Raw genomic sequence first — 20,873 nt, forward strand, 5'->3', positions numbered from 1 at the left:
TTCCTGATGTTCAAGCTGGTTTTAGAAAAGGCAGAGGAACCAGAGATCAAATTGCCAATATCTGCTGGATCATGGAAGAAGCAAGAGAGTTCCAGAAAAACATCTATTTCTGCTTTATTGACTATGCCAAAGCCTTTGACTGTGTGGATCACAATAAACTGTGGAAAATTCTGAAAGAGATGGGAATACCAGACCACCTGATCTGCCTCTTGAGAAATCTGTATGCAGGTCAGGAAGCAACAGTTAGAACTGGACATGGAACAACAGACTGGTTCCAAATAGGAAAAGGAGTATATCAAGGCTGTATATTGTCACCCTGCTTATTTAACTTCTATGCAGAGTACATCATGAGAAACGCTGGACTGGAAGAAACACAAGTTGGAATCAAGATTGCCGGGAGAAATATCAATAACCTCAGATATGCAGATGACACCACCCTTATGGCAGAAAGTGAAGAGGAACTCAAAAGCCTCTTGATGAAAGTGAAAGTGGAGAGTGAAAATGTTGGCTTAAAGCTCAACACTTAGAAAACGAAGATCATGGCATCTGGTCCCATCACTTCATGGGAAATAGATGGGGAAACAGTGGAAACAGTGTCAGACTTTATTTTGGGGGGCTCCAAAATCACTGCAGATGGTGACTGCAGCCATGAAATTAAAAGATGCTTACTCCTTGGAAGGAAAGTTATGACCAACCTAGATAGCATATTCAAAAGCAGAGACATTACTTTGCGAACAAAGGTCCGTCTAGTCAAGGCTATGGTTTTTCCAGTGGTCAGGTATGGATGTGAGAGTTAGACTGTGAAGAAAGCTGAGCACTGAAGAATTGATGCTTTTGAACTGTGGTGTTGGAGAAGACTCTTGAGAGTCCCTTGGACTGCAAGGAGATCCAACCAGTCCATTCTGAAGGAGATCAGCCCTGGGATTTCTTTGGAAGGAATGATGCTAAAGCTGAAACTCCGGTACTTTGGCCACCTCATGCGAAGAGTTGACTTATTGGAAAAGACTGATGCTGGGAGGGATTGGTGGTAGGAGGAGAAGGGGATGACAGAGGATGAGATGGCTGGATGGCATCACTGACCTGATGGACGTGAGTCTGGGTGAACTCCGGGAGTTGGTGATGGACAGGGAGGCCTGGTGTGCTGCGATTCATGGGGTCGCCAAGAGTCGGACACAACTGAGCGACTGAACTGAACTGAACTGAACTGACAAGCTCAGCTGATTTTCTGTTCCAGCGAGTCCACCCACCCAGTAGACACTGAACAGCTAATATACTAAAGAGAGTTATAAACAGATTTATCCCTTGATACTTACACGATTAGTCCATGGGAACACTCGTTCTCAAATTTTGGAGTGCGTCAGAATGAGCTATGGTGCTTGTTTTCAATGCAGATTCACAAGACGGTTTCCTGGAAATTGTCATTTATTGAGTGGGGTGCGGTTGGGATTTTGCACTTCAAGGAAGCATCCCAGTTGGATTTGGTTCCCACTTAGGAAGATCCCTTGGAGAAGGGAAAGGCCACCCACTCCAGTATTGTGGCCTGGACAATTCCATGGACTATATAGTCCATGGGGTCGCAAATAATCTAGCGTGACTGAGCGATTTTCACTAGGAAGTAATAGGGCTTCCATGGTGACTCAGACGGTAAAGAATCTGCCTGCAATGTAGAAAACCTGGGTTCAATCCCTGGGTCAGGAAGATCCCCTGGAGAAGGGAATGGCTACCTACTCCAGTATTCTTGTCTGAAGAATCCCATGGACAGGGGAGCCTGGAGGGCTGCACTCCATAGGGTCACAAAGAGTCAGACACGATTGAGCAACTAACACTTTCACTTTGATGGGAAGTAATATTTGGGAGCATTCAAAGCATGTTCATAGACCACTCTGAGGGAAAAGGGCAAGAATAATCCAGTTTTTACAGAAAGGAACAAAAACCTTAATACTATCAGCTCAGAAATATTTATTGAGCATTCATTATGTCTCAGGCACTACACTAAAGATCTGTGTCACTTGTGTTATTTCATTTAACACAACAGTCCTCTGAGATAGGTATCCATGTTTTTCATTTGTCCTATGAGGAAAATAAGGCTTAGGGGCCAGGTTTGTACAGCAAGTTGCAGAGCTGGGCCTCAACCCTGAGCCTGCTGACTCCACACACTGGCATTAATCCTGACCCTGCAGGGCCCAGGCAGGCCTTCAGCAAACTGTTTCAGTTGAAACTGGCTTTCTAAATTTCTAATCCGATGCTATATCAGAGTAGGGTGCCCTGGAATGTATCGGGCAGTCTTTTAATGCTCTACAATATGCCTGTACAGCACGTTGAAACTGTGACAGCCGTTAAGTTTGATCAGCCAGGTATTCTCGGAACTGGGCCCAGGGGGAACCAGAAAGTGAACATGAAGAATCTGGGGGTGGGGAGGAGGGCTCTGATTGGGGATGAGCCAGAGCTGGAAGGCTCTGTGGCCAGAGACCCCGGATGGAGCTGTTGGGGGTAGGGCAGCCAGTACATACCTTGAAATCTCTGGGGTAGAAACAGTTGACTTCACTGCAAGCAAATGAGTTAACCTAGATGAGGAGCACCGGACCTGTTCTGCTCGGGGATCTGAGACTGTGTGGGTAGCTGATCAGGAAGCTGGCTTGCTGGCACTGTCTACCCGGGCCAACACGACCACACCGGGCGGGAGGATGGGAGCAGGATGCCAAGCGGATGGGGGCTGTGGCTCCCGTGTCTCCAGTGGAGGTGGGAGATGCAGCCAGGAAAGTCGCCGCAGAAAGCCAAGGGCCTTGGTCCTCTTTCCCTGGGCCCCTGTTTCTTGGGGACTTCAGGCAGACCTAACTGTGGGAAGCCAGGACCGAACTGTAGCATGTGGGACTGTGGTCAGACTTTAGGAAGCACTGTTTGTTAGCAAGGTAACTGGGAGAGGAGTTAACATAGTCTTGTTGGAGGTTTTAAAACAGGAGAGATGGGAAGTGAGTGAATGACCTCTGGGCCCCTTGCAGTGGGTTAAAAGTGACTAGGGGAGGTCGTCTCAGCTGACCTAATATTGGGGAAAGCTAATGATGACAAGAATCTTTTTCTAAGTACTCACTCACATACGTCATGCTTCAGAGGCACACAGTTCCTTGTAATGTGCTATGTACTCCATGCTCTCTTATATTTTAGGCTTTCATACCTTTGTTCTTGCTGATGTTTTGGCTTATTTATTTACATATTTTGATTTTTCAGGAACCTTCTCTTCCTGCTACCATGCCCTTCACCTGGCTCACTCTGACACATTTTCCAGGACCCAGCTTAAATCCCAAGGGCCATATCTTCAAGGCAGCGTTTATGGACCCCTAAGATGCCTTTCCTCTTTCCTGTCACACTGCTTGTTGCTTTTATTAAAATGAGAGAAACATGTGTCTAGCTCTTCCTGATGGCAGTGTCCCAAGCATAAAGATCCTTTTTCACTCACCAGTGTGAACCTGAACTTGAACGCCTAGGATTATGCCAGGTGCTCAGTGTATGTTTGTAGAACAGAAGACCCAGGTAAGAAGTTCTGTCACCTAGGCCAGGCACACAACCTCTATTGCTCAGGTTGCTTACGTGAGATTAAGAGTTGGTTATATTAACTCTAAAATCTACGAGGGGAGTTCTTAGTTTACTAGCTCCTCCAATCCTTGTCTTCCTTTTCTTTCTACAGCAAATCTACAGTCATGTTTAGCTTTAAAACCTGCAGATTTTGAAATATAATGTATTACTATTGTTAATAAGAATGGCCGAATCAGATTAAAGGCGAATCATGGAGTTTGTTGGAAAGACAATATTACAGATGATAAGATTCATCAGAATAGGTTTTATTTGTTCAGCAGGACAGCTGAATCTGTAGAATGGAGTGCCTTTAAAAGAGTTTTAGGGGGAAAACCAAATATTGTATATTAATGCATATATGTGGGATCTGAAAAAATTGATATAGATGGTCTTATTTACAAAGCAGAAACAGAGACATGGACATAGAGAACAAATGCATTGACACCAAGGGGGGGAAGGGGGTGGGATGAATTGGGATTGACAGATATGCATTATTGATACTATGTATAAAATAGATAACTAATGAGAACCTACTGTAGAGCAGGGGGAACTCTGCTGAATGCTCTGTGGTATCCTGAATAGGAAAGAAATCCATAAAAAGAGGGGATTGTGTAATGTATAGCTGCTTCACTTTGCTATACAGCAGAAACTAACACATTTTAAAGCAGCTATACTCCAGTAAAACTTTTTTTAAAAAATAAGAGTTTTAGAAGGAATTTCCTGGCAGTCCAGTGATCAGGACTTAGCAGTTTCCCTGCTAAGGGCCTGGGTTCAATCTCTGGTCAGGGAACTAAGATCCTACGAGCCGCACAGGGTGGCCAAAGTGGGGGCGGGGGGAAGCTTAGTAAAAGAGTTTTGTTGTTGCTGTTCAGTCGCTCAGTTGTGACCCCATGGACTGCAGCACACCAGGCTTCCCTGTCCTTCACCATCTCCCAGAGCTTGCTCAAACTCATGTCCACTGAGTCAGGATGCCAGCCAACCATCCTGTTCTCTGTCATCCCCTTCTCCTCCTGCCTTCAATCTTTCCCAGCATCAGGGTCTTTTTAAATTAGTCAGTTGGCTCTTCACGTCAGGTGGCCAGAGTATTGGAGCTTGAGTCCTTTCAGCACCAGTCCTTCCAGTCCAGCAAATCTAGTGGTGGTTTTGCTGAGTTAGGGCTCTAGTAGCTCCAAGCATTTTCTTCTCATTTAGTGAGGGATCAGAGTGGAGGAGGAGCGTGGGGTAGGGGATAAGAATGCTTTTGGGCTCGTCTTGAGTGTGAGCATTGTGTGGGAAGGTCTGGTGTCAGGTGGACGAGTATGGGAGGGATCTGGGGACAGGCTTCGATGGCTGAGGCAGAGCGTGTGCGGGGAGGAGCGGCCAAGCAGGAGCTCTCAAGGGTACTTGGAGGTGATAGTTGGGGAATTTCTGACCGTAGTTTGAAGTTCACATTATTCCAAGAAGGGTAGAAAACCAGAGAGAGGAGGGTGGCTAAAAATGACAGCTTTACTTTTTGTAAAAAGTTCATTTTGACAGCAACATAGGGAATGGATGGAAGCCTGGAGGCAGAAAGTTGATTCTTCTTTCCATGCACCCAGCTCACCATCAGCCCTTGTGATCTATCCTACATTCGCTTTACTCAGCAAACAAGCATTATTGAATGCTTGGTTCTGAGCACAGGCTCTGTAATCAGTAGGCCCACATTTGATCAGTCCTCTCCTGCCCCTTACCCATCTGTGTGACGCTGGGCAAACTACTTACTCTGTCAGTTGTTCAGTTTAGCACCTGAAAAGTAGGACTAGCAACACCCCTAAATACTTGGCAGGGTGGTTTGAAAGATTAAATTAGATAATGCTTAATAAGTGCTTGCTATTATGCCAGGAGCTCATAAACGTTCATGAACTTAGCTATTTGTGTTCATAGTAGCAGGTTGGTGGTACAAATGCGGGAGCTGTCGTGATCCTGGGGGCTGTTAAAGCCGTGGGTGGTGTGGAGAGCTGCCCCGGAAGGAGACTCGGTGCAGATGTTAGCTGAGCTCATGCTGTTAATACTTACAGAGCATCCTGGTGAACCATGAGGAAGGTGCAGAGGCACGTGCCCCCAGGAGTGGCAGCTCTTCACTTTAACACCAGGCAGAGTGTGATCAGTGCTTTGGTCAGTTCATTGGTGAAAATTTAGAAAAGCCTTTTGGAGAAGGTGGGGTTGAATTGGGTCCTAAAGGATCTATGAGACTCCATTGGGTAGATGTGAAGGGAGAGTGTTTCCTGCACAAGTGGTGAACAGTGGGGGAGTCAGAAAGAGGATGCATGCTAAGAAAACTATGGGGAGATAAGCAGGCCTGGAAGATAGGAACGCTTGTTTTTTTCTGGCTGCACTGGGTCTTCGTTGCTGCACTCAGGCTTTCTCTAGTTGCACTGAGCAGGGGCTTCTCTCTGTTGTGACGTTCGGGCTTCTCATTGCTGTGGCTTCTCTTGGTGCGGAGCACGGGCTCTAGGTGCTCAGGTTTCAATAGTTGCGGCTCTTGGGCTTAGTGACCTTGAGGCATGTGGAATCTTCCTAGCCCAGGGATCAAATCCACGTCCCCTGCATTGGCAGGTGGATTCTTAGCCACTGGACCAGCAGGGAAGTCCAGTGGGGACTCTTTAAGTGAGTACAGAGAGAAAGTATTAAGGTCTAGGTAACTGTCAAAGGATTCTTGGTAGAGAACTTTGAATTCCATTCTGAGGATTTGAGACTTTAATATGAATGTCAGTAAGAGGGCAGATAGGTAGTATCAAGCTTTTATTTAGGAAGACTTTTAAAAAGGACAAAGATATGAATGGTCACAAAAGAGGGAAGGCGAGGAGAAAACCACTCAGAAGGTTCTTAGAAAACTCTAGGGCAGAAGCATTGAGAACTTGAACTAGGACCCTGGGAAAAGAAGGAAAGGATGCATTCCAGAACTTTAAGGAAATGGAATTGATGGGATTCAGTGACTCACCTTTTGTGGGGGGACATGGAAGTGGTGAATTTGCAGCCTGAGAGACTAGGAAGTGGTGGTGCCACTGAGGACGGGCCGTAGTGGGAGGAGGCTTGGGAGGAGAGACCACCTGCCCGGCTCTGAATCCGAGGTGCTCGTGAGATACCCGTTTAGAGGAGCTGTCCTGTTGGCAGCAGGTTGTTGGGCTGAAGCTAACAGATGTGATTTGGGTCAGAAGCAGGTAGAGGAGTCCTTTGATTCCAGGCATAGTTGAAGTCACAGAAAACAGGAAATGGCTTGGGCGGTGAAGAGCCCACCTTTGGAGAGGAACTGAATTATAGGCAGAAAGGCGAGAGTGGAACTAATTGCTGAGACAGGAAGAGGAATAGGAGAGGTGTGTGTCATCAGGAAGAAGGGGAGAGATTTTCAAGAGCAACGCAAATGATCAACAGCCTTATAAGCACAGAGATGGAAGTGGCACATGAGCGTGTAAATTGTTGATTGACGTGTTGAAAGCAGTGTCTTTGGGTGACGTGGAGGGTCAGCTGACATGGGATCACTAAGGGTGGAGGATATCTCATGGACATGTCCATCCTGGGTGCCTGAGAGGCAGGAGGTTTTGGATAGTTGGGTACGTTTCCTCCAGGTTGGGATTTTTTGCCCACCCCTTGCTGGAATCTCAACAGCCACTTATCAGCAGGGATGCAGAGTTTGAGGAAGGATAAAGGGACCTCCTTTCTATTCCCAAGGCTGGAATGACCGTGTGTGAGGATGTCTTATCTCAGAAAAAGACGGGAGCCCACCTGTGGGATCGTATGTCTGAGATGGGCTTGTGCAAGGTATCATCCACTCTCTAGTTAGTCCTTCTCTGAGCACACTGGGTGAGGTTAGGGGCAGAATTCCTGACTGTTGTTCCAGCAGAGCAGTCTTAGGAGATGGTGTCAGCCCTGGAGTACTTGGCCATGGGTTGAAATTGGCTTGAAAGAAAGGGGGCTGCCCCAGGGAGATGAGCACCTGAGTCCGCTCTTTGGATGGGTCCAAGAATCCACTTGCCACCGTTTTAATGTTCCGCTTTTCCAGCTGAAGGAAAGGAACGTAATTTCCTTTCTCCAGGTTTTGTCATAGTGAATGAGTTTAGAAGCAGAGGATAAGGATGTTGGCAATGTGGTGAGACCTGGAAGAGCCGCTTGTTGTAAATCCTAGTTGTTGTTGGTACTGTAACGAGTTTCAAATTCTGTTTGGGGTAAAGCACAGCATTGGCCACAAGTGTCTCCACACATTCTCTCGCGGTTCGTTTTTCCCTTTTGTTTCTGCTCTGCATCAGCTTCCTTCCAGGAGTCAAAGGCTCACCCTTGTCCCACTGCTGCCCTCCTCCCACACTTGCTGGCTGGGGCTTTGGGGCTCCCCTCCTGTCCTCCCTGCCGAGGATCCCCAGGTGGAAGGTTCTGCCCAAAGGGGATGGTTTTCATTGCAAATGGGTCCAGTGGGCCATCTGAGGTTGCAGCTGGATCTTCATGCAAATGGCAGAGTTCCCCAGCCTGCACTCCACTCGCTTAGGGAGGGCCCAGAGTGTTTCCTGGGGCCCCGATGGCCTTGGATCTGGCAGTGCCCAAAGTCTGACGCTGCCCTGACTGCCCACTTCTCAGCCCCTCCCCTTGTGCTTCTTTGGCCTTCCTGTCTCCTGTGTGTTTTCCATCTCTTTCCTACATAACCTTTCCTTTCCCCATTTTCTCAGAGCAAAGCAAACACCTGTTAGAACTTGGCTGCATCGAGTTTTCCTCTCCACTTCCTTCCTTCATCTCCTCTAGTCCTTTAAGAACACAAGATAAATATTTATAAAGTGCACAAGCCTTGGTATGAGGGGATTTGGTGGGTGTATAAGGTAGTTGTTGGAAATGAATTTGGGGGAGGGGACATAGCATGTGGGAACTTGCGCTGTGTTTACCTTTGCCCTGGGCAAGGGGAGCAGGAGATAACATGCTAAGTCACTTCAGTCGTGTCCGACTCTGTGTGACCCCATAGACGGCAGCCCACCAGGCTCCCCCATCCCTGGGATTCTCCAGGGAAGAACAGTGGAGTGGGTTGCCATTTCCTTCTCCAATGCATGAAAGTGAAAGTGAAGTCGCTCAGTTCTGTCCGACTCTTAGCAACCCCATGGATTGCAGCCTAACAGGCTCCTCCGTCCATGGGATTTTCCAAGCAAGAGTACTGGAATGGGGTGCCATTGCCTTCTCTGAGAGATAACATAGCTTGCAAGGAAATAGACGTGTGGGCGAGTTACAAGTCAGAAGACCCAGATTTCATTTCTAAGCCCTCTGTGATCAGAGGACACTTGGTTCTCTTTGCCATGTACTGGTCTTTATTTTAAAAATAGGAATTGTGGCACTTGTCATTACTACCTTGGTGAAATGATTCCTTAAATGCTTTGGAAAGTGGGATTATTTTTGTTATTTTTTTATGGGCAGATATCTGTGAGGCAAAATGTAGAACCTGAATTTTGCAGCATGTATAAAATGAGCTGATAGTATTGATAAATGATCTCTAATGAGTCTCTCAGCTCTTATATTCCGTTTTCCCTAGACAATTCTTGGCATATAATGGGGGGAGAGGGTAGGTCCTAACAAAATTTGGTGGATGGACAGACAGATGGATGGCTGGATGAACGAATCTCTAAATGTCTATTCGCCCTACTTACCCTTCCTACTGCTATTTCCATTTCACGTGGGCACCACCGCCCCCTCCTGGCCAGCAGCAGTATTACTGTGCAGTCCATAGGTGGGCCATAGCTGGGCCCTTTCGTCCCTATTTCTCCCCAGCCCCAAACCCTGGCTCCCTGAGCTGGCTCCTTGGGACCTGTCTTTGGCCCTCAATTACTGACAGCTTGTCTTTCCTGCCCCTCCCTGTCACCCCACTCCCTCTCTCCGTCTGCCCCTGCAGCACTGCCAGTAACTCCAACCGCAGCACGCCAGCCTGCTCCCCCATCCTCCGGAAGCGGTCTCGCTCACCAACCCCGCAGAACGTAGACGGAGACACCATGGTGGAGAAGGGCTCAGATCACTCCTCGGACAAGTCGCCGTCCACTCCGGAGCAGGGCGTGCAGCGCAGCTGCTCCTCACAGTCCGGCCGCAGTGGTGGCAAAAACTCCAAGGTGAGCCTGACCCGCCGGCCACTCTGTCCTTGCTCATTAGCTGGCTGCAGGGAGGCTGGCGTTGGGGGAACAGTGAGGTAGAGAACCCCTTCGTGGAGGGACCTGACGTGATTGACCAGCTCTAGTGTACCAGAGAGAGCCTCTGTTCTGTGAGGTGAGAGTGGGAGGCAGGGGAGAACCCCTATTAAATCTTGATCTTCTTAGCTTAGCCCTCAGAGAGGCCCCAGGAGCTAGTAAAAGGATTCCACAATGACCACTGTCTCTCATTAGGGGCGAGGGAGGCTCACAAGCCTTGAGATTTGGAGGAGGCGAGCTCTGGGGGTTAGGTGGAGGTCATCTCTTCAGCACTGCTACTGTTTCCAAATTTGGTGTGGAAGGGAACATTATTCGGGACAAATACAGTGCTGGGAAGGGAGTCCTCAGGGACCATTGCAGAATGCTGTATTGACCTTGGCCTTGGCCATCACCCAGCCTTACCTTCGGTAATAACCCACCTGGTACCCACCTGGCCAAGAAGAGGGCGACAGGGCTGTCCACCCTTCCCAAGTATGTCCTTGTTACCACCGGAGCCCCCGTTTGCCTGAGAGGGCCTGGGCTGCTTATGCTTCCACAAAGAGTCGTCCGCCCCCGCCTTTAGTCCTTTGGGAGGCAGACAATGTCTCTGCCTTGAAGCTCCTTAGAGGAGCTTCTCTTTCCCTCTTGACTCACAGTCCCTGGGGAGGTGGGGAGACCCTGGGAGGCTCGGGAGCTGGCATCCCAGCTGAATTTGTCTTTTGATTTCTTGTTCTTCCTCTTCTTCCCCACCATCCCCCAAATACCTTCTTTGCATGCATGGTCTTAGTCTCACAAGCGCCTCTCAAAAGTAAGCCATCTTTTGTCTCTGTCTTCGGTCTCCCCTCCGGTGTTGAATTGTCTGTAGTGCTCCGCACCCCACCCTCCGCCCCCTGCCCAGTTTGGCCCATGTGTCTTGCTTGGTCCCTTTCCCAGAAGGGCCAGCCCCACTGACCCTGGCAGGCTGGCTGAGGTCACCAAGGGACCATTCCCACTGCACCTGGAGTCAGAGAACAGACCCGCCCCCGTCCTCCCCACCCCACCCCTAACCCCGTCTCTGCCTGCTCCCCAAACACTGCCTCAGCAGGGAGTCTGTCCCCTCCTTACATGGTGCCGTTGAGAAGCAGAGTCCTGCCGGGGCTTAGTTTCATTCCTTTGGGGAAGGGAGGCTCCGGATCTGGTGGAGCAGTGGGACCTGATGCCTGCTGCTCAGGTGAGTTGATTGAAGCTCACAGATTCTCCTACGTGAGTTCCCTGATACAGTAGAGCAACCCTAGGAGCTCACCTTAGCCACTCCTTCCTTCTGCTTGCTCAGCCTGAGCGCTCCTCACTGCTTCCATCCACCGTCCAGCCTGCGGCTCGTGGTGTTCTTAGGATCCTGGCTCGTGATCAGAGGGGAACGTTTTTCCCAGAGGGCATGGTGCCAACACTGGAAGGTCATGGACATAGACAGCCCCTACCAGGCCCTGCATAGATATGATCAGGTCAGGGAGCCTGTGCCAAGAGTCTATCCGGGACCCCAGGATTTGAGAAGCCTAAGGAGAACTTAGAGGGAGTGGAGGATGAATAGTAGGTGTTTCAGAACAGCGGGGCTCAGGAAATGATACCCACAGGGGAAGCGGGTGGCTACAGCCTAGAGAAAAGAGAGCTGAGAGGTGAACTTAATCATAGTCTCAAGCCTCTGTTTTGGGGAGCAGCAGGATAAACAGCTGTTCCGCTTCCTGAGGGGTGAACGAGAGGTTACAGGGCTAATCCTGCAGTCTGTGACCTTGAGGGTAAAAGCTCATCTTAGCTCTAAGGATTTTGAATGACGGCTGCTGGCTGTGGGCAGGAGGAGGAAACTGTGCCTGTACTGAGCAGGCCTCCAGGAGTCTGCTGTGGGTTTGGGACTTAACGGTGCAGGGCTGTGGGACGGACGGGTCTGGAGATGACCTCTGTCCACCCCTCCAGAATGCCTCAGTCCGTTGGCTGGGGAGAGGGCAGATGCTGCTGGACAAGGTGTCTGGTTATTGTTCCTCTGCCTCTGCCCACAGGGCGTGTACCTTTGCCATCCTAAGGTCAAGCCTCGAGCTTCCTCACCCTCTTACCCCTGTGCCAAGGCACTCAGCGAGCAGAACACTTACTTATGGTCAATAGCACTCACAGAGTGCCTCTTTTGGTCAGGTGATGAGGTTGAAAGGAGCATCCAATAATGGGGGGTTTTAAAACTTGTAAGTAGTAGATCTTCTGTAAGAAAGGAATATGAAGACCAGATTCTCACCCCCAGGCAGCGTCCAGTCTGGAGAGAGAGATAAGAAACACAGATTATCCACATTGTCTGTTCCCAGATTATCCACAAACCAAACCTGACCTTAAGGACCACAGGAGTAGTTGGGATGCTCCGTGAATTCAAAGGCAGGGGAGAGCTCATGTCTGAGGCAGGGAGCTGGTGCCCAGAGCTGGGCTAGAACTCCCAGTAGGATTGTGGAGGGGCACAAGGGGGCCTCAGAAGGGACCGGGACCTGAGTGTAAACCCAGAGTGCATCTCGGCCCCTTTCCTGCTGAGGAGCTGAAGAGGGAAGGAACGAGCTCCCCGCCTCCCCACCCCATTCATCACCGACACCCCAGCAGTTAACAAGGACTGAGTTGTGCGGGGAGGGTACTGTGCCACCCCAGGGAGACGTGGTTGCGGCCGTGGTCGGTCTGGGACAGACTTCGAAGGTGACACCTGAGGACCAGTATAAGGTTCTGCAAGGTCAGTGCCTGGAGCAGAGAGCGAGGGAAAGCTACAAGGGGGAGAGAAAGAGAGGAGGAGGGTCTTGTGGTGGGAACACCCCATCCCCCATGGAGCATTTTTTCAGGTTGACCCCATGTACCCACAGGGAGGGGTCTGGCCGCTAGAGCTATCGTCACTGTTCTCACAGCCAGGCCACCTCTCTCCCTGTGTCACCTGCACCTTTTAGGGGAGATGACCTCATATACTCTTCAGACGGACTGGAGAGTGCCCCCACTTTTCCCTGGAGCCAGACCTCACTCACAGTGTCTGTCTCCTCTTCTCCGCACCCCCATTTCCTTGTGTAATACGTTGGAGTTGGACTAGGTAGCCGGGGAGGTCTTGCTCCTGTGACTCTGTAGCTATCCTGGTGCAGCTGACCCTGGCTGGGGCAGCCCTGCCCAGAGCCCAGGGCTGGACATCAAGGCCCAGTTCTGTTCCAGGACCCCTTAGTTGGTGCCACCTCCCAGCTTCTGCTCTGTAGTGCTGGCCTGCGGCCACCAGGGGGAGCCCCGCAGCCGTTGCCTGCCCCACCAGCTCCTGAACTGGGTACTGAGCTGTCTGGTAGGACCCAGGCTGGTCCCTGCCTGGCCCCGCATTGTGGCTCCCTGCGCTGGGTGTGCAGTGTCACGGGCTCTGTAGCTCTGGTGTGCCTTTAACCTTTTGACCCTCGCCCTGTTTTTCGATCCTAATTTTTGTGGTTTCCTTTCCAGTACGACAGACTTTACCTGATCAAAGTAAGAAACTGTTCTTTGCTCCCTACTCCTAGAACTGTAGCGCTCCTTTGTCCCTCCCCTGCCCCCATCCCATCTCCAGACTCCTGGGCCTTTGCACTGGGGAGATGTGTAAGAAAGTTGCTGTTTCCAGGGACCTTGGGGTCCCCCAGGGGCTTGCTCTGCAGACTTCTAGGAAAAGCATAGAAGCCTGCTCAGCTCAGCCCTCACCTAGCAGCTGTCTTTGGGCAGTTTTCCTGATGTCCCCTCCTCCCCTCCTGGCTAAATCCACTAATACGTAACCTGTTAGAAAGCCCTTGCCCACTCCTTCATTCTGTTCTTCCCCCGCCCCCAGCCCTCTCTGCACAGGAGGACAGAGGGGGCTGAGAACCTGCTGGCCAGTGACCTCACGGGTGCCAGGGGGCACTCTCCAGGTCCACTGGGCCTGGCCTCTCTGCCCTGTGAGTCAGGCCCTCCTGGCCCAGCAGCTCCTTTAGAACTCGGTCCTCAAAAGCAGAGCCGTGGGGATTGAACTTGCTCTTGCAAGGCTGATTGGAGTTCAGGGACTCACACTCACATGGCTCTTCCCAGGGGCTGCTGTGGATTTGGCCAGAGGGGTGGACACCCTCAGTGGTGATGGGTAACCAGCTGCCCAGAGAGCAGTAGATGGAGGCAGAGTCTTAGACAGAGGGACAAAAGTCCTTGCTCTGTGTATCCGACATGGCAGTACCTGCAAACCCATATTCTTATCCCCAATTTACACAAGCAGGTAACATACAGAGGTGCCACCCAGCGAGACAAGAGAGGGGCCCGGCTTCCCTGGTGCAGGCTCTCAGTTGTCCTGAATCTCCTTGTTCTAGACAGATTCAGAAGGGTTGGTTTGGTGAAACGCAGGCACACTGCGAGCAGTTGAGGCCAGTGGCTCCTAGAATGTGCCTTTCCACTGTTGAGAGGCATTCTCATGGATCCCTGCACAGCTTCATGCCCTGTGAGCTCAGAATCAGGACCCAGGAATTTCGGTGCCCTAAGATGCAGGTAGGGGTTCCCTGGTGGCTCAGTGGTAAAGAATCCACCTCCCGTGCAGAAGACGTGGGTTCAATCCCTGGGTCTGGAAAATCCCCTGGAGAAGGAAATGGAAACCCACTCCAGTATTCTTGCCTGGAAGATCCCATGGACAGAGGAGCCTGGTGGGCTACAGTCCATGGGGTCACAAAGAGGTGGCCATGACTTAGCAACCAGACCACAACAAGGTGCAGGTAAAGTCTGACACAGCCTCTTTGCCCCATCCTCTCTCCTCCAGGATGACTAGAGGCTAATTTTCAGTCCCCAGTTCTCTTGTGGTAATAACTCCCTTCTTGATGGAATCATTGGTTTTGAACATTTGGACTTGGGTTGGAGGAGAAGACAAGGCTGTAGTGGGAATATGTGACTCCCAGATGGGGCCATGGGGACAGCTTTTGTTGGAAGATGACTACGGAGAGCATCCTGCAGAGAGAAGAGGGTTGAGATCCTGCCCTGCCGTCTGCCCCCTGGCCAGTGAGCTAGGGTGTGGAGATGAGCAGATAGAGGCAGCACCCCCACAATGCCTGTCCTTCCCCTGCTGACATTCTTCCTCTTCAGAGTGAAGGTGAAGGGCTCTACGGAGTTCTGGCAGGATGGGGGTCACCGGCAGAGGGAGCGATGGCATGACCAGGCTTCATCTCTGCAGTCACACTCACCTCCCGGGCTCCACCAGACAGCAGGCCTCCTGGGACGGACTGCCTCCTCCTTCCCTTATGAGTCAGACCCCATAGGACGAGGTGGATGGGATAAAGGTTGCTAACTGCACCCAGCTTCCACACCTCTGCATGCACAGCCCTACCTTGGAGGGCCCACCACAGTGAAGCAAAGGTTACAGTCCAGCAAGTCATGTGGCTTTTCTCATTTACCAGTGCGTATACAAGTTATGTCTACCCTGTGCCTCATCCTGTCGAGTATACAATAGCATTCTGTTTAAAATAGCAGTGTATGTTTAATTAAATTATAATTAATAAAATGTTAATTAAAATGTAATGCTGTAGGCAAAATGACATCAATAGACTTGCTTGACATGGGACTGCCACACACCTTCAATTTGTTAAAAAAAAAAAAAAAAGCAATATCTTCAAAGTGCAATCAAATGAGATGTGTGTGTAGTTAAGATGTGGACCTGCAGGCAAAGCTTCCTTGCACCCAGCCATTCTCCTCCAGAACCACACCCTTGGCAAAGTTTCTAAAACTGAAAATACTCCAGTCTACCCAAGCTGAACCTGTCAGATCAGCCCCTCGAGGCAGAGGCCTAGACAGGTGTGTGTTTGTTTATCTCTGTCTGCCTGTCTGTCTGTCTTCAAGTGGGCCGTGTACGAGGGACTCCTGGCCTGTGAGATGGAAGATGGACCAAGCACAATCTTATTCATCCCTTCTCTTTCCCTAAGAAACTTCCCATTCCCGTGAAAATGATCAGCCTTTCTAGCAGGGCTGGGAATGGAGGGCACCTGCATGGTGGAGTTGGGTCGGACCCGCTGTGTTGGTATTGACTTAGAGCCTCACAAAGTCAGGAAGGACCTTTAGCAATTACGTGCTCCACCTGTCCTCCCAAGGCAGAGCCCCAACCACTTCTTGGCCACTATCTCTTTGCGGATCAGCCAGTTGGGTGGAAGGAGGAATTTGCCCAGTTGGAAGGAAGTTTCTAGCGATCCCTTGGATCCCCAACCCCAGAGGTTCCACCCAGCCTTTCCGAGGGGCTGACATGGAGCAGACGGCTGTGTTAGTCTCCATGGGTACTTTGCTTCTGATCAGGGACCATTGGGGACTGGGTCTCGGATGCCTGCAGCGCATCCCTCCCCCCCACCCCACCCCCATCAGAGGAGCCTTGTGATGGGGTCGACTCCCTCCCAGTCAAGCTCTCGCTGGTGCTGCGCTGCCTGCCACCCCAGCCACGGGGGCTTCCAGCATGGACTGCTCCCCGGGCCTCCTTTCGGGAGCTGTCTTGAGAAAGGAGGACCCTGCCCCCCGCCACGAGCAACAACACGGGGGGCCTTGAGCTGCCTTGGGATTCCTCCTCCCCGCCCGCCCTCCGCTGTCTGTGTAACTTCCCCCTGGAGCCAGGAGCACTCTGGCCGCTCCTGCCACCTCTCCCCCCACTAACTTTGTTTCTCTTTTACTTTGTTCTTTCAGAAAAGCCAGAGCTGGTATAATGTAAGTATCCCTTTTCTCTTCTTGTTGGGCGCGTGGGTGGGGATGGCTGTGCTTAGGGGATGGAGTCGTGGGGGCACACTGTGGTCTCCCTGTGGGCTTGGAGCCTAGAACAGTGGGCTTTGCCCCTGACCAGACCCCTCCCTCAAAAACCAGACCACAGTTACCTTCTGTAGCGAGGCAGGACTGCTGGTGAGGGAGGGTGTGCAATTCCCGGAGACCACGCAGGGATGGACTGTCTCCCCAAACCCCCGGATCCTGGACACCCTCCAGCCCTGATGGAGGAGACCAGGCTGGGGAGGCCCCCCCAGAGCGCAGACAGAACTTGGGATGGGAACCACCATCCTGGGGCCTGATCTTAAGGCCAAGTTTTCCTCCTTTTACCAAGACATTTGGAGGAAAAAACAAGCAGCCAGAAACCTTTTCGTTTAGCAGAGGCTGGCTTATGTAAACAGAATGTGACTTCTGCCCCAGGGTCTCCTCAATCAACCCTGGCATGCTCCACCCAGAACACATCCCCCGTCCCTGGGGGCGCTCCAGCCGGGAGCTCCTACTGGGAGGCCAATTATGGAGCAAGCAGCCCCTGCAGAGGCCACATCCTCTGGGTCTCTAACTCTCCCCTGAAGAGCCACAGGCTGAAGTCTCAGCCTCCTGCCCCGTCCTACTCCACCCTCCTGCCCTGTGGATGGACGGGCAGTTCACAGCCACCAACTGGTCTCCAGCCACTGTCTTCCATCCCGGAGCCTGCTCTTCCCCGAGCTTCCCTGGTCCTGTGGATGCATCTTCCCCGCTCCCCTGATACCAGGGCCGGTTGCATGGTGGACCTGGGGACGGTGTGGGAGCGGGCGGCTGAGAGACAGACTTGGAGGATGCTTTGGTGCAGGGGAGGAGGGGAGAGGCTTGGGTTTCATGTAGACGCTCCGGTCAGAGTCACTGTGTGTGGGGGTGTGGAGGCGGGGGAGTGTTTTCCCACACGGTTCAGCAGTTCCCCCAGAATCAAGCAGCCAGCAGTCAGCCCTATAGCTTCCGACCCACTGCTGCTCAGGGGACTGGCCCTGAGATAGGACTGTTGGATCCCCGCCTTGACATCACAACGGCACAGACAAGGAGGAGGTTGGCGGGCTGCGCAAGTGGGAGGGGAGTTGAGGGCTGAGATGGCCCGCCTGGAGGAGAAGCCTGCCTGGGGCTGCAGCCCCTCAGCCCCCTGGGCCAACTGTGGTCTTCGCCTGGGCTCACAGCCGCCCCGTGGCTTAGGGCTGACATCCCAGGGGAGAGAGGAACTTGCTGTCTGTGGGAGGAGGTGAGGCTGGAGAATGCTTTCCTGGGAGTGGTGGGACCTCCGGCATCCTTTCCCTCACAGAATCTTCCACCACCCGGGGTGCGGGTGAGGGGCTATTGTAAAATTAGTGCCTCACAGAGGACCAGGAAACACATGGCTGCAGACCCACGAGTCTGTTAAAATGACCGGATTTGGACACACAGGGCCTCGTCCCTGTTGCGCTCCCTCTCCCCTGCTCCTCTCTTTTCTTTCCAGCAGGCTTTTCCGTTCTTTCTCATGTTGCCTTCCCTAGAGTCCTTCCCTCCCCTTTCCTGGCTGACTCCCCCATTTTTGTCTCTCCACCTCCGCTTGCCGCTCCTTTCTGGCTTGATTATCCCAACTGGCTGTCTCTTTCTCTCTGATTCTAATGGATTTTCCTCCCTCCCACCCTTTTACCTCTAATCTCTCCCTCAGCCCTGCTCAGAAGACCTGGTGTCTGAGCCCTCAGCAGAGTGACAGGCTAGAAATAGGTGCTGCCACTGGGCTGGATGATGGAGGTGGGCCAGCTGCCCTGTGGGGTCAGGGGGTTCTGCTGGCAGATGAGTGAGAGATGGCAGAGCTGGGCAGACAGATTCTTCACCACTGAGCCACCTGGAAAGCCCACTCAGATGTACCAGCGTGCTTATCCACGGGCACGGCCTGAGCGTGGCTGTGCTTCCAGGCCGAATGGTCTGGCTCGATCAGGAAGCCAGGTCCTGGGGCTTCCCCTACTGGAGCCCGAGCTCAGCCTCCTGAGCCCATGCACACGGGCATGCCAGGCCCTGTCCCCCGCAGAGCACTGTGCTGTGTCAGTGCCTGCGTGCCGAGGCTCCACCAGGAAGCTTCCCTTCAACACCCTCTCCCCAGCACTGCCCGCCAGTGCTCCATTCCTGGTTTCTTGGGAGGTGCTTGCTGGGCCTCTGTTGCTCTGACCCGGTTCTCTTTTTGCTGCATCTGCTTGGTCCTCCTGTGCCACCTCTGTGTTGCCCCGAGGCGGCTAGACTTGGACCTTCAGGAAGGAGGTGGGTGTCTCCTCCTCAGCTCTGTCCTCAGCCCTCCCTGACACCGGTGGTGACTCTCCGGCTGCTCTGCTGCCCGAGGCGCCATCGTTGGCTCTGGAAGTCCTTTGGATGAGCAAAGGCCTTGTCGTCCTCGGCCCTGGGGACAGTTAGAAGTGCCTGGCCGGATCCAGGACAGGGAGGGTCAGTGCAGACTTGCTGACTGCTGCAAGAATGTCTCCAGCCCGTTGGCATGGCCTGGGTCTGATAAGAGAGGAAGCCAACCCAATGCATCCCTGCCCTCTGCCCCAGCCTCCCCCTCTACCTGCCTCTCTCCTGCATTTTCTTCTTCTGTTTATCTGGGGAGGAACTGTCACCATGGTGACAAACCACCTTGGCATTTATAAAGAGTGGGTCCCATGGAAGGAGGTGTTTGGACCCCAGGGAGACATGGAAATGCTGAGACAAGAGCCTCTGGTCTCCAGCAAGGGCTCTTCAGATCAAGAGTGGGGTTTGAGGGACTTCCCTGGCTGTCCAGTGATTAGGGCTCTGCACTTCCCAGTGCAGAGCATATGGGTTCGATACCTGGTCAGGGAACTAAGATCCCACATGCTGTGCAGCATGGCCCAAAAGAATGGGGCTTGAAGAGGGGGCTGTCGGCAGCTGCCCTGAGACCCTCCCAGGGCTGATCACATCTACTGCCCCTGAGTCCCCCTCGTCTGCTCCCCACCCCGCCAGACCCACCGTTGACCACCACAGTTTTATTAGTCAAGGCGCCTAGTTTGGGGGATAAGTTCACGGAGGGATAAGCTGAAACAGGGAGCCAAGGGGCAGGAGGGGGAATAATCTGCCCCCAAAGATGGCCCTGCTGGATGCAGCAGACTCAAATCTGGGAGGAAGCCAAGTCACAGAAGTCTCTTCTGGTGCTCCAGGTAGACAGAGGTGCCTTGCCTCTTTCCTGGGATCAGTTGTCTCCAGGCAACCCAGGGAAGGAGCCCAGACCCTGGTGGCTGCCCTGAGGCTTTGGGGCCCAAGTTGCCTGCTGGTCCAGGTGGGGGCGATGCTGGCTGTCCGGGGGGAAGAGGGATGGTGCCAGTCCTGCGGAGTGACCGGGCATGTCTGACAGACATATGACTGAGCAAGAGGACAGAGCTTTGTAGGAATGAAACTCAGATTAGGTCGTCGGTGAGAAAAGTGGGAGTGAGTGCTGAAGGCATCCCCAGCGACGCCTTGGCAACATGGTATTTTTTTCTGGGGAAGATGGACTCCGCTTCCTCCACATGCTGACCCCTGCATCCCCAGTAGCTGTCTTGACTCTGCAGAGTGACCTGTCTCCAACTGAGACTCTCCCAGTCCTGCTCCTTCATGTCTCTCTGTCACACCTTCGCCCTCCCCGTCTCCTTCCTTTGCTCAGTCACCTCCCCCATCTCCCCTTAGTCCACATCCGGCTCCTCCCTACCTGGATTTGGTTGAAAGTCCAGCGTTTCTTCTGAGGGTCTTAATTGGCTTTCTTCCTAGGCGAGGCCAACATTCTACCAAAATCCATCTGTTTTTCTCCTGGGCTGCTCCACCCTCTCCCTCCTGCTGCTCTACCCAGGGAGCAGGTACCACTTGGTCCCAGCTCCCAGTGTTTGCCGTGGAGTTAATATTTAGCCCAGGTCAGTTCCCTCTTCTCAGGCTGGAAGCTGGCAGTGCCCTGCCCGGCGGCAGTTTTGAGGGGGTGTAGGAGACAAAGGGTCCCAGGGCTTATCTTTCTGGGTGTGTCCTGTCCCTGAGTCACCCCGCTGGAGCCCAGTCATCCCCTCATCTGGCTCCAGAGATACTCAAGCGTTTCCAGGATTCAGCCCTCATGGGTCCTGCTTACTGCCTAGATCATTGGATCTGGGGGAGCCCAGGAGAGGGGCATTCCCGTCACCCTGTAAAATGGAATTGCTGGGTTCTCCTGTCTCACTGCTGATGATACTGTGGAGAGAAGCTAGGATATGTGGCTTGGAGAGTGTTGGCATGGACTAGGCGCTGGGGTGCCATGCCTAATAGGAGTGAGGACGTGTATGGATGTGTGCACACGAGATGCCATGTCAACAGGAACAGTGTCAGAGGTGTATAAGGAATGCGTTCATTTGGTAAATAGGTTTTGAGCAGCTGATACTTGAAATTCACCATGCTGAGTGCTGGAGGAGATCGTTTGAGGCG

At 52.3% G+C, this 20,873-nt stretch overlaps 1 protein-coding gene and 1 long non-coding RNA gene across 17 annotated transcripts in view; one reads left to right on the plus strand and one right to left on the minus strand.

The window, feature by feature from the left end:
• GRAMD1B (GRAM domain containing 1B) overlaps window positions 1-20,873 on the plus strand; it is a 261,587-nt gene that overhangs the window by 203,066 nt on the left and 37,648 nt on the right. For all 13 annotated transcript variants that reach the window (XM_086339711.1, XM_086339709.1, XM_086339702.1 and 10 more), the window contains 2 exons: window positions 9,446-9,656; window positions 16,368-16,388. In XM_086339711.1, the coding sequence (XP_086195837.1) occupies window positions 9,446-9,656; window positions 16,368-16,388 (232 nt within the window). The remainder of the gene's footprint in view (window positions 1-9,445; window positions 9,657-16,367; window positions 16,389-20,873) is intronic.
• On the minus strand, window positions 3,816-20,475 carry LOC147357643 (uncharacterized). 4 transcript variants are annotated; one of them, XR_015142008.1, is made up of 3 exons: window positions 20,140-20,475; window positions 11,831-18,944; window positions 3,816-11,173 (listed from the first exon to the last, which is right to left on the minus strand). It is a non-coding gene; the product is annotated as an uncharacterized LOC147357643 (long non-coding RNA). The 4 variants fall into 4 exon arrangements; XR_015142009.1 differs by having other exon boundaries at window positions 3,816-9,711; window positions 10,993-18,944; XR_015142007.1 differs by having other exon boundaries at window positions 3,816-11,985.

This window comes from Bos grunniens, chromosome 15 (genome assembly GCF_055505025.1).
Source record: "Bos grunniens cultivar Pamir isolate PY7600 chromosome 15, Bosgru_T2T1.0, whole genome shotgun sequence".
Classification (NCBI taxonomy): domain Eukaryota; kingdom Metazoa; phylum Chordata; class Mammalia; order Artiodactyla; family Bovidae; genus Bos; species Bos grunniens.